Source organism: Myotis myotis, unplaced genomic scaffold, assembly GCF_014108235.1.
Source record: "Myotis myotis isolate mMyoMyo1 unplaced genomic scaffold, mMyoMyo1.p scaffold_m19_p_4, whole genome shotgun sequence".
Lineage (NCBI taxonomy): Eukaryota > Metazoa > Chordata > Mammalia > Chiroptera > Vespertilionidae > Myotis > Myotis myotis.
In genome coordinates, this window is record NW_023416346.1 from 85,794,340 (window position 1) to 85,807,342 (window position 13,003).

At 41.8% G+C, this 13,003-nt stretch overlaps 1 protein-coding gene across 3 annotated transcripts in view; it reads left to right on the forward strand.

The window, feature by feature from the left end:
* The first annotated feature begins 407 nt into the window (after positions 1 to 407).
* OPHN1 (oligophrenin 1) overlaps positions 408 to 13,003 on the forward strand; it is a 604,444-nt gene continuing 591,848 nt past the window's right edge. For all 3 annotated transcript variants that reach the window (XM_036304626.1, XM_036304628.1, XM_036304627.1), the window contains exons 1-2: positions 408 to 1,103; positions 1,225 to 1,382. In XM_036304626.1, coding sequence (XP_036160519.1) covers positions 1,229 to 1,382 — 154 coding nt within the window. In that variant the 5' untranslated portion in view covers positions 408 to 1,103; positions 1,225 to 1,228. The remainder of the gene's footprint in view (positions 1,104 to 1,224; positions 1,383 to 13,003) is intronic.

Sequence of the window (13,003 nt, forward strand, 5' to 3'; positions counted from 1 at the left end):
AAAAATAAAAATAATAAAAAAATAAAATACTACATGGGTTTAAAAAAAAAAAAAGAATTAGAACGATAGGACCAGGAGAAAGGATAGAGAAAAAGAAGTTGGTAAGTCAGAGGGAGGTTGTAAGGAAAACAAATAAACAATCCAGCCAGATAATGGTAAATGAGAGACGGCCTCCCACAATATCTTTCCGGGCTCTGTTCCAGTTTCTGAAATTTTCCACATAAGACTCAAGGGTGGCGCACCTGCCCCTGGAGGCTGGGCTGGGCCCGCGAGCCTGGGGCAGGCTGGAAATGCCTGTCTGGGAGAGCTGCTGCCGGGGCGGGGTGGTCCGGAGATGGTTGGGAGGAGTCATGGGGCGTGAAGAGGAAAGACTACATCTCCCAGGCCTCCACGCTTTCCAGCTGGAGTCCTAGGGCGCTGACTGCTCCCCAGTTTCCGTAGGGAAGCGCCGGGCTACTGCACCTATTGTGTGTCGCGATCTCGCTCTCCGCTTCCCGCTTGGGTGTCTGTGGAGGAAGGCTACATTTCATTGCCGCCTCGGCTTAACCCCTCCGGTGCCTAACAGGACAGTAAGCCGGCTCCCTGCGACCAGGAAAAACTCCTGGGAGCTGAAGAACTCGGGTAACAAGACCCTAGGGTGCAAAGAAGTCAGTTGAAGAAGGAGCACGAGTGCTAGGGCTCGGTACCCCAGCTTTGCTGGGGTGGGGCAGAGACGCTGGCTTTAAGAAGGGGGAGGGGAGAGTGCAATCTGGGTTGCCCGCGGACTTCGGCAAAGGAAATCTGCGAGCTCGGAAGCGAGGAGCAGGGAGGAGAGAGGAGGGGCGGCTCCTATCCCCAGCTCCCGCCCCCGCCTACACCCTGGGCGGGCTGAAGTATTCACGTTTGCTCTTAGAAGGATCCCTCCCGTCTCTGGTGGCGAGCTGGGCTGCGGTTTCTGCTGCTGGTCTGGGGAGGTGATGCCTAGGGGGTATGCTGATTGCTAGGCAGCACCCCGCTGGGATCCGACTGCTTTAGTTACCTTTCCTGGTCACCTGAAGCAATTCTAGGATCGCCCGTTTCCGGTTCAGACCAGCCAGGTCTCCCCAGGAATCTCATCAGAACAGGTATCTGTCCTCCAAAGGGGAGGGAGGATGCGAATAATCCATCCCATCAACTAACCCTACTGTGCCACTGATGCTCTTGGTCTTTGTATCTTTCTTTTCTCCTCTCAACCCCCGCCATCAGAACCATGGGGCATCCCCCTCTGGAGTTCAGGGACTGCTATCTGGACAGTCCCAATTTTCGCGAGAGGCTCAAGTGTTATGAGCAGGAGCTGGAGAGGACCAATAAATTCATCAAAGACGTGATCAAAGACGGCAACGCGCTAATCAGCGCAATGAGAAGTAAGTGAAAGGCTTGGGGATGAGGTGTGTCCTTCCTTGATCCGGTGGTTCCGGCCTTCAAGCTTTTTCTCACCGCTGGGGGAAGGGAGGATTTAGAACATTGGGCCTTTACTTTTAGTGGCCTTGACCTTGTAAGACACGATCTATTGCTGTGCCAGGGACCCTCTTGCTCTGCAACTATCATGGCACATTGTTCCAAAGGGACACTCTGCCTGTACTGTCAGACATGTTTAGCATCCATGCCTGCCGCAAGGGGACATCCAAGCTGGCCAAGTAACTGCTCCAGCACCTCCTAAAGAATTGGGAATTAGGGTCAGCAGCTTGAGTAGTGGTTTTGCCCTGGTCTCTAGTTGCTACAGGTAAGTGTGGGGACAATAAAACATTCACATGGCAAGTTATTTTCTAAGGAAAGCACGTTTGCCCTGGTGATTTTTTTTTAAGTTACTGAGCTATGGTTTTGGTTATGGTCAGTCTAAGCTCAGAATTATTTGATGGCCTCACATGCCACTGAATTCTGTTTGAGTGTGGAACAAACAAAGACCTGCCTAGTCTCTGGCACAAGGAGCCTACACCCCAGGGAGCAAATTACAGGGGTAGGGTTGGGAGCCATAGGACTCAAGGAACCTCACCTAGCTTGTCTTTCCCAGTGGTCACAGACAGCTGTGGGATTCCGATTCCCCACCCCCAGTGTGTGGAGTTTTTATTTCTGCAAGTTAGCAGAAGGCTTGGAGTAAGAGAAAGAATAATAAACATCCCCAACAAGAGTGCAGGCAAATCAATCCTTTGTGCCAAAGTATATACCCAGAAGAATGGATAATAGTGATTGGGTGGAGTGATAATTATTTTTTTCTTTTCTTGGCTGAAAGATGATTGTGAAAAATAAAATCAGACTCACTGGCAAAAATGTCCTGTATGCTTATAACTTCGTTCTGAGTGGATTTATCCCGAACACACTGTGTCCAGGTCCAGTGTGGGGACCTTCTTAAGGCAGATGCAGCCAACCAAGAGCAGGGAGGGAGAAAGGCTTGGAGCATCAACACAATGGTAACTACTACCAGCTGGTTTTTGTTATGTAGCTCTTCCAGTTTGCCCCTTGGAATCTGTGCTTTCCTGGCACATGCTGTCTGCCTACTTTAGTCAGAATATATAAATTGTCCAAGTGACTGCATGTCATTTGATTGAATTTGCTCATTTAATGGTTTGTCCTGTTGTGGCAGCACCTTAAAGATGGCGTATTTGATGTTGATCCTTAGAGACTTATAGGCTTTGGGATGTTTCTCCACTGAAGAGTTCACTTGGAGATTAAAGATATGCAGGTTGTGCCAGAAAGGTAGTTAGAAAGGTGAGGGTTCACCAAAAGGAAAAGGGGGGAATGTTCGGGTTTTCTTTTTATTTACTTGCAGTATCCACAGTCAAGTGAAGCACCTCATAAAGCCCCAGGAAGGAAGTTTATGAAGTATAAGGTAACTTGAAAGTATTTGTGTTAAAATAAAATGACCAGCTAAGGCATATCATAGAGATTAAGATTCATAAGAAAAAGTAAACAATTCAATGAAACATTTGAGGAAGGCAAAAGCTTAGTAAGCTAGGAGCAAGAATTAGTTTTATTCTTTCCTTTTCTGAGACTGAGACTGGTAAGAGTCAACAATTATGCAGGCCTAGACCTTTGAATATGTGCAAAAGATCCAAGAGCTATTTTGACCCAGGGGCCTTCTTGATATTTTACAGTGGTTTTCTGTTTCTGAATATGCATAGAAAGCCCAAAAGAAGACAAGTAGGAAATAAAACCAAGAAGCTAACCCATACTCCATTTCTTTCCTGTAAGTTGCATGATTCTAAAACCGTAATTAGCAAGAGGCAAAGGCTGGATGTTTTTCAGTGTGTTGACCACAGTTATGTTTATACTCCCATTCTGCTTCATGCTGTGCTAGCTGGGCATCGGTTTGAGAGTAGGTGGGGGTGGGAGGAAAACAAATGTAGACTCTTGCTTTGTGTGGAGGAAAAAGAAGAGAACACTGGGAATTGGATTTTTAAGACTTGGTTTACCATCCTGGGTTCATCAACCTGGGATAAAATGGCACAAATCACTTACTTCATCTGTAAAGTAGGGGTAATTATACCCACCTCACAGGACTTTTTTAAGGCTCAAAGAAGGTAATAGATTATGAAAGTGCTTTGTAAATGGAAAGAGCTAAATATTGTAAGTTGTTCATAATACATCTTCAGTTTAATAATATATCTGCTGGTGAATGTGTACTTGTCAGGAGGTTTCTGAAGGGAAATGCATCAGCAGATATAGTTGGGAGCATATTTTTGTTATCTTGTTGGAAAATGTTACAGCAGTTCATTTTGTATTCATGTGTGTGGATTCATTTTGTCATTTGGAGTCTGGCATTAAAAGTCAGGGAAATGATTGATACCTTATTTATTTAAATTATGAAGCTGACCATGGAATCAAATGGCTAGTGTTTCTAGGAATTAATGAAGCATGGTGCATGGTGCTGTAAACCCTCGCTGCAGTTTTTGTGACAGTTGTTAGCATAGGTGGAACTTGATTTTTACATTTATCCTGCTCGTCTGATTTTGTACAGAGCTCTAGATGAGGTTTTAGTCACAACTGTGTGTGATGCTGAATTTATTAAATGTAGGTCCTGTTTGAATATTTAGATTTGCTTAGCTCTGTGCTCAGGGATAATTGAGGTTATTAATGATATTCAACATGTTTTCCTTGGGAATATGGTTGATTCCCCCTTTAAATTTGATCCAATTATAATTGTTGAAGTATAGGATGAAGCTTATAACTTAAAGTAATGAAAATAAACACACTGCTACTCTGAAGGTGAGTAATATTGCCCTTTTTTTCTGTTTGTTTTTATGTTGGCAGTTTTGGTCCCTGATGTGTCTGAATATTTTCTAAGCTAGGTATTCGGAACAAGTATCCTGTGGCTCCTGCTTATATCCCAATGGAACATAATATACCTTATAAGTGTTATTTATAGTTCCATAAATACATACCATTCATTCAGTAAATATTTTTGCACATACTATGTTCAAGTCATTGTTCTCAGGTCTATTAAATATGTGACAGAGTGAGTCACAGATGGATCCTGCCCTAAGGAGTTCCCAGACAAGATATAGGGAGAGATCAGTATTGTATAAGGTAGTAAATATGGATCAGAGCCATAAGAGTGGGACAGGTAGATACCATTGTGTGTGACATCAGAAGGAGAGCTCATTTCCCAATGGGAGGACAAAGAAAAAGGAAGAAGGAGCATTGGAATTGGTCAGAATGAATAACACTTACCACTTGTTTAACTGTTCCCACGTGTAATGTATTCAAATCTTGCAACAGTTTTAAGAGGTAAGGATTATTATTCTCATGTTATAGATGAGAAAACTGACCATTAGAGGCCTTATATAACTTTCTCTACTAATAAGGGCAAAAGTCTGAATTAGAACCCAGACCTGACCCTAAAGCCCTGCTTATTTTATTACATTGCACTGTATTCAGGACAGGGCATTTATTGGAGTAGTAATGACACAGAATGTAAAGGGACAGCAAATAATTCAAGTCATATGGAATATGAGGTGCAGGAAGGGAAGTTTGGGAGATAAAGTTAGAATGGAGGGTAAGGAACTGTTAAATACTTCAGACTTAAAAAATATATATATTTTTTATTGATTTCAGAGAGGAAGGAAGAGGGAGAAAGGGATAGAAACATCAATGATGAGAGAGAATAATCGGTTGGCTACCTCCTGCACACCCCACACTGAGGTTCGAGCCTGGAACTCGGGCATGTGCCCTGATCGGAAATTGAATTGTGACCTTCTGATTCATAGGTTGATGCTCAACCACTGAGCCACACTGACCGGGTACTTCAGACTTTTTAAAATTAAACTTATTGGGGTGACATCATATGATTCTTAACTTTCTGTCTGACTTATTTCACTTAGCATAATATTCTCAGGGTCCATCTATGTTGTTGCAAATGGCAGTATTTCATCTTTTCTTATGGCTGAGTAGTATCCCATTATATATATGTACCACATCTTCGTTATCCAATCATCTATCGAGGGACACTCCAGTAGTTTCCATGTCTTGGCCACCATGAATGATGCTGCAATTAACTTTTCTTCATAAGCAGGGAGTACTAAAATGTTTTTGATGGGAGAGAGGCATGGATTGAGCTGTGTGTTATAAAGATTCATCTGATAGTGATGGGTAAGGTGTTAGCAATTTCACACAAATATTCGTGACTTTTCAGCAGTTAATTGGCAGCTTAAATTTTCTTTGATGTAGCGCAGGGGTCTGCAAACTTCTATAAAGGGTCATATTTTAGGCTTTGAGGGCCATGCAGTCACTGTGGCAATTAACTAATTGCCATTGTTATGAGAAAACAGGTATAGATAATACGTATATGAAATGAGAATGGCTGTCTTCTAATAAAACTTGATTAGCATTGAAATGTGAATTTCACATAACTTTTACATGTCACAGAATATTATTCTTCCTTTGAATTTTTCAATTGTTTAAAAATGCAAAAACCATTGTCAGCTCAGCTAGGGTACATACAAAAATAGGTGGCGGGCTGGGTTTGTCTCTGGTTGTAGTTTGTGGACCTCTGATATAACTAGTTAACCTAAAAAAAAACCTAAGTGGATTTTTATGGGTAAGGCAGTGAATACAGCTATTGGGAAAATATTTCACATTTTCTATCAACTAGTTTTACTTTGTCATGCTGTTAATTATGCCTGCTCTAGATTCAGGGATCACAGGCTCAAATGCTCTGAGAGGCCAAGGAGAAAACAGAAAAATATGAAGCTCTTGGAAGTGGGTTAATAGGATTGGAGTGATTGGGGTAAAATATGGCAGCCTTACCCCATTCAAAAGGTCTTTACTTACTTTAAAAAAAATGTGCTACCTAAATAAAATATATTCATAGCCTAAATTCAATTAGGTTGCAACTCCTGAGCTAGATGATCTACCTGTATCAGTCTGTGAGTCTTGGACTTTAATTGGCTGGGAAAGTGGAAGGTAACAGAAATTTCTCTGTGGAAGTACCACTGTACACTGTTTGCAAGTGATTAAGGCAGGAGGATGGTATAATGGGAAAAAAAAATCATAGAAATGATGTCTAGATATCTGGGTATGGTGCTAATTCTGCTTCTAATGGAATCTGTGACCTTGGTAAGTTATTTCACTGGGGCCCTAGGTCTGCAGCTTTATAAAGGTGGGGACCTATAAGCTCACATTCAGCTCTAACATTCCATGACTTTTTGTTTTTTTAAAATCCTCGTCCAAGGTTATGTTTTTACTGACTTTTAGAGAGAGAGGAAGGAGGAAGAGATAGAGGGGGAGGGAGAGAGGGAGAGAGAGAGAGAAAGATAGAGAGACACATCAATGTGAGAGAAACATCGATTGGTTGCTGCCCGTATGCAGCCTACCTGGGGATTGAACCCACTACCTAGGTATGTGCCCTGAACAGGAATTGAACCCACAACATTTTAGTATATGGGACGATGCTCCAGTCAACTGAGTCATCTGGCCAGGTCTCCTGACTTTTTTAAAATTGCATTCTATATTGTATTTTAATCATTTGGGAAATGAATAACCCAATTATAGCTTCTAACTTTATGCTTACATAAAATTGCAAAATTATTTTAGTGTTCATGACAATATTTAATTAACAATTTTTATTTATTTTTAATTATTTTTTAAAATATATTTTATTGATTTTTTTACAGAGGAAGGGAGAAGGATAGAGAGTTAGAAACATCGATGAGAGGGAAACATCGATCAGCTGCCTCCTGCACACCACCCACTGGGGATGTGCCCGCAACCAAGGTACATGCCCTTGACTGGAATCGAACCTGCGACACTTCAGTCCGCAGGCCGACTCTCTATCCACTGAGCCAAACCGGTCAGGGCTAATTAACAATTTTTAAAAAATTTAAAAATTAAGTAGCTGTCAATACCAGAGGATGACATAACCTTATATGTATGTACGTTTGTATATATAAAAGAGATAGAAAGAAGAATTACTTCACTAAGCCCACACATATATATGCACAGCCATACATACATAGGCTGTCTTGTACTAATGAAAACTTATGTATTAAAAGAATATAAAAGATATATTCTGTATTAAAAATATACATAAAGTTGATGAAGTTGAAATTACTGGTATAACTTTTACAACCCACTCTTAAATATTTACAAAAAATGTCCCCTTTCTTACATGTTATTCTTTTGAATACAAGAGTTTTAGATGTTTAGTTGACCTTTTGGGTTGCCTGTTTAGCTCTTGCTTTGATACCTGGGGCACCTATCTGGTAAGTGATTGGTTTCCTGGAAGGATGGGTTGATTCCATCTTTGAGGTGAATTTGATATTGCATATACTTATTGGAGTCATCTTTAGCTTGGCACAGAGAGAACCTGGGTGTTAGTTCCAACCCTGCTATTAGCTAGCTATATAACATTGAATAAGCTTTTAGTTTCATCAGCCTGAGTTTTCCCATTTGTAAAATTAGAGGTCTGGTCATTGAGCTTCAGGGTTCCTTTTGGCATGATCATTTTTTCTGGACTGTCAACTATCTTGCTCAAATAGTTAGACCAACCTCAATAGATTCTAACAAAAACTTTAGAGCCAATTTATCTTTAATCTGGGAGAGTGGGCAAAAGGAAACTCTAACTGCTGTGTCCAACATGAGCAGATGACTTGAACTGTGCTAGCCTATCTGATTATCCTCTTGAATGTATCTTGACAGGTATTAACCTGATGTCCTTCAATTCTGTCCTGAATAGCTCTATAGTGAGGGAGAACAAAGCATTTAATCCCTTTGGGGTGGGTGTAGTGCCATGGTGTGCAGGGAGGAGTTGGTTATGTAATATACATTCTCAGTCTGCAGACATCCTGTCATGATCCCAGTGATATTTGATTAGTGCCTTGGAGCACATGGAGTTACTTTAGATATCCTCCAGAGTAACTCAGATCAGTGTAATGAGTATGTGTTATGGTACTGATGTTAGTAGAGATGAAGCAATGTCAAATGGAATTTGGTGGAGACTATGTTGTCATGTTTATTGGAGGTCCTCAGCAAACCAGATTCCAAAGTAACTAGACTGGGGTGAGTTCTGTGAGAACTAAGGTGGAAAGTGAACCAAGCCAGGCTTTCAGTGTGACCATGTATAGAAGCTGTGTTTTTTTAAGGGATGGGGGATGGTGTTGGGGTAGGATAAGGAAGTTTATGGCTTGACCTGCTTGTTAAGAAAAGTTTTCCAATCAGAGTTAAGAGTGATGAAGGAAAATTACCTTGTAGCTTTATTTTTATAGCCTCATTTTTAAAGCATAGCCAGAATTTTTTGTTTAATCTAACATCTGTTTCTCTAATCAGTTAATACAGAAATTTCCTAAAAGCCCATGAGGATCTGGAAACATATTTTTCCAGGGGAGTACTCTGGAAATCTTGAGCTAATTTTTTTGTGTGGGGTGTATGGTCTCATGATGCTTTATCTGGCTTGCATCAAGTGTTAAAGCCTTACATAATGTAAAGGCAATTCAATAAGGTTTTACTAAGCACCTACTTATGTGTCAGGCACTATCCTGGAAATTGGGGATACAATGATGAATAAGATTGCTATGAGCATACATTAAATACTTGATTACCCACTTAAATAATTTAATTACAATTGTGAGAAGAGCTACAAAGAAGTTGAGTGTATGATATATATTCTATCACATGTTACAGAGTGGGGCTTTGTGGGGATAAAAAGGAGCTAGACCAGTGGTTGCCAACCTTTTGGACCTCACGGTCCACCACTGATCCTCAGACCACCAGTTGGCGACCACTGCTCCAAAAGTTTCCTTAAACCAGTGGTTGCCAATCTTTCAGACCTCACAGATCATCAGTGGTCCACAGACCACTGGTTGACGACCGCTGAGCTAGACCATGGGGATGTAACTGTCCATAGGGGGAAAGAATAAACCAAGGAAGAAGAGCTCCTAAGTCAAAGCTCCCAGTTTTACTCTCTTGGTAGTTAATGGCCCTGGTAATGAGCAATACTTTTTATCTAATGCTTCTTTCTTCTTTTATAAATATACTAGAGGTCCAGTGCATGAAATTCGTGCCTGGGTAGGGTCCCTAGGCCTGGCTGGCGATCAGGCCAGTCAGGACCTCTGGCTGCCACTGGGGCTTCCCTTCCCTGGCTGCTGGCGGCCAGCCAGGGCCTTCCTTCGTTTTGCGCTGCCCTCTGGTGGTCAGTGCACATCATAGTGAGCGATTGAATTCCTGGTCTCCCTGTCGAACTCCTGAGGGGACACTTTGCATATTAGCCTTTTATAAATATAAATAAAAATGTGTGTGTTTTTTTTTTTTTAATAGGTAGCACATGAACATGGTACAAAATTCAAAAGGTACAAAAGGGTAAATCTTTTCCCTCCTCCTATGTCCAGTTCCCCTGCTCTCCACTTTAGAGGCAACAAGTGGCAACTGCTTGTTGAGCCTTAAAAACACTATCTCAGTGCTTCTTTCAACTTCTGCTTTCTCAGGATTGTGTTCTATTGTAGGCAAATTTCCAGGCACACTCTGACAAGATTTCTTTCAGATTGTACTTGGAGGGGATGGTAGACTAAAGATCTCAGAAAATCAACTCCTCCATAAAAGCAAAACAAACAAACAAAAAACAAAAAACAAAAAAAAAACTTCACTACCAAAAATTGTCACAATCAACTTTTTCAGAGCTCTTGAAATTAGCCAAAAGTCTTGCAATAATCTGAAGAGTATTTCTTGATGAAAACATGGTGAACCTCTGAAGCATCAGGGATTTTGGCATTTTAACTTACTCTGCCTCCCATTTAATTCCTGAGACCTTTCTGGTAGCCTTGAAAACCCATAGCTTCATAACCACAGCAGCTGTGGAAACCAGCAGCCTTTCAGTACCTGAGGGGGAAGACTCAGTTTGTACCTCCTCAAAACCTCACATATCCACAGAGCTCATACCCACAATCTTGTAACTACTTAACCTATTTCAAAATTACCTAGAAAAGCCCCATTCATAGGGCTTCTCATTATGTCACCTGACTTGGAGCTAGCTCAGTGGGAAAAGTTCTGTCCTCAGGGTTTTTAAGACCTGAGAGGACACCAGTTTCTCTCCTCTGGCTGAACTTGAGGCAGAGTTATAAATTGCCTGGGTGAGTGTTGAAGGAATGTCCTAACATACACATAGAACCCTTCAGCAAAAGGAAGTAGATTTAATGGTTCAAGACATTTAATGAGATTTATGAACACTCACTAGCTGGCCACTAAGATAACCAAGCAGAGACTTCAGTGTCTACACACTATAGGGAATATACATATTACAGAATTAGTCCAAGAAAGATACTAAACAAGCAAACAATGACAAAAACAACAATAACAATAAAACCTGGGGGTCAGAAACTGATTTCCAAAATACCACATTATATTGTCTAAAATATCCAATTTTCAATAAAAAAATGATCAGACATAGAAAGAAACAGAAAAGTATGGTCCTTACACAGGAAAAAAAGCAATCAGTGAAAACTCCCTGATAGGGCCTAAATGTTGGAATTTAGACAAAAATTTAAATCCTTTCCCTCCAAGAATAGTCAGTCCACTCCCTTTTTATGCCCCTGATTCTATTATAATCACCAGTTCATTCTGTTCATCAGATTATTCACTTGATTTTCAGATTCACTTGTTGATAGATGTGTATTTGTTGTTCATAATTAGTATCTTTACCTTTTTCTTCTTCTTCCTCTTCTTAAAGGATACCTTTCAGCATTTCATATATACTGGTTTGGTGGTGATGAACTCCTTTAGCTTTTTCTTATCTGTGAAGCTCTTTATCTGACCTTCAATTCTGAATGATAGCTTTGCTGGATAAAGTAATCTTGGTTGTAGGTTCTTGGCATTCATCACTTTGAATATTTCTTGCCACTCACTTCTGGCCTGCAAAGTTTCTGTTGAGAAATCAGCGGACAGTCGTATGGGTACTCCCTTGTAGGTAACTGACTTTTTTTCTCTTGCTGCTTTTAAGATTCTCTCTTTGTCTTTTGCCTTTGGCATTTTAATTATGATGTGTCTTGGTGTGGTCCTCTTTGGATTCATTTTGTTTGGGGTTCTCTGCGCTTCCTGGACTTGTAAGTCTATTTCTTTCACCAGGTAGGGGAAGTTTTCTGTCATTATTTCTTCAAATAGGTTTTCAACATCTTGCTCTCTCTCTTCTTCTGGCACCGCTATAATTCGGATGTTGCTATGCTTGAAGCTGTCCCAGAGGCTCCTTACACTATCTTCGTATTTTTGGATTCTTTTTTCATTTTGCTTTTCCGGATGGGTGTTTTTTGCTTCTTCATATTTCAAATCTTTGACTTGATTCTTGCGATCCTCTAGTCTGCTGTTGGGAGTCTGTATAATATCCTCTATTTCAGTCAGTGTATGCTTAATTTCCAGTTGGTCCTTTATCGTAACATTGAGGGTCTGACTAGATTTCTTGAGGAGCTCACTACATTTATCGGCGGTCTCACCAGTCTTTTTGAGGGTCTTACTAAATTTATCGGCGGCTTCTAGAAAGTTCTTGAAAAACCTTAAAAGTGTGGTTTTGAACTCTATATCCAATAGTTTCCTTTTCTCCATTTCTGCCATTTCTGTCCTGTTTCTTTGACTCCACATTTTTTATGCTTCCCTGTGTTGATAAAGTGGTTTTCTGTGCCAAGTTTCCTCTAGGGCCCAGTGGTTCAGCCTCCACAATTACCTGAGGAGGACACTCTTGATGCACCCCCTTGTGGGCTTTGTGCACAGTCTTGTTGTAGTTAAGCCTTGATTGTTGTAGTTAATACTGGGAGGGAATGACCTCCAGGCCAATTGGCTGTGAGAATCAGCTGTGTCTGCAGTGAGAGAACTTCTGTGCTGGAGACACCCCTCTGTGGCAAGACTTGCTTCAATGGGGCTTTGGTGCTCACTGGGTCTGCCCCCTGAATGTGTCCTTTAAAGGTCCGAGGAGCTGCAAACTGATGGTCCCACTCTGACCACTGGGGACACTCGCTCCTGAATCTCTTGGGAGGTGCTAATCTAGCCTTTGCCTGAGGCTACCCAGCAAAAGCCTCCATGCAGGGCTTGGGCGGGGCAGGGCGGGTCCCACGGGATCCACAGGGCGGAGTGAGCAGTTATGGCTGCTCTCAGCCCTGCCCTCAGAGGCTCTGCTTCTCAGTGTCTGGGTAATCGCTGCAAGCACCTCCGAGAGAAAGCTGCCCTCGAGTTTCGATGGATCCCAGACAGTCCCGCTTCTCCGGTATGAGTCTGGGTCCCCAAAGGCTCGCCCGGAACTGGAGCTCAGAGCCTGAGACTCCCTCCCGATTGAAAAAGGCACCTACGCCCTCAGCCGCCAGCCCGCTCCGCATGCACCTCCGCACCTTAGTATTTTACTTCCTCACTACCCCTCCTCTGAGTCTCGGTATGCTTTTCTCTTTCCTTGTAGTTGTAGAATTTCCACTCAATGGTTCTGGATGATGTCCGTTCCGTCTTTTAGTTGTATTTTTGAAGTGGTTGTGCAAGGCAGCAATCTCCAGTGTTTACCTATGCCGCCATCTTGGTTTCTCCTCCT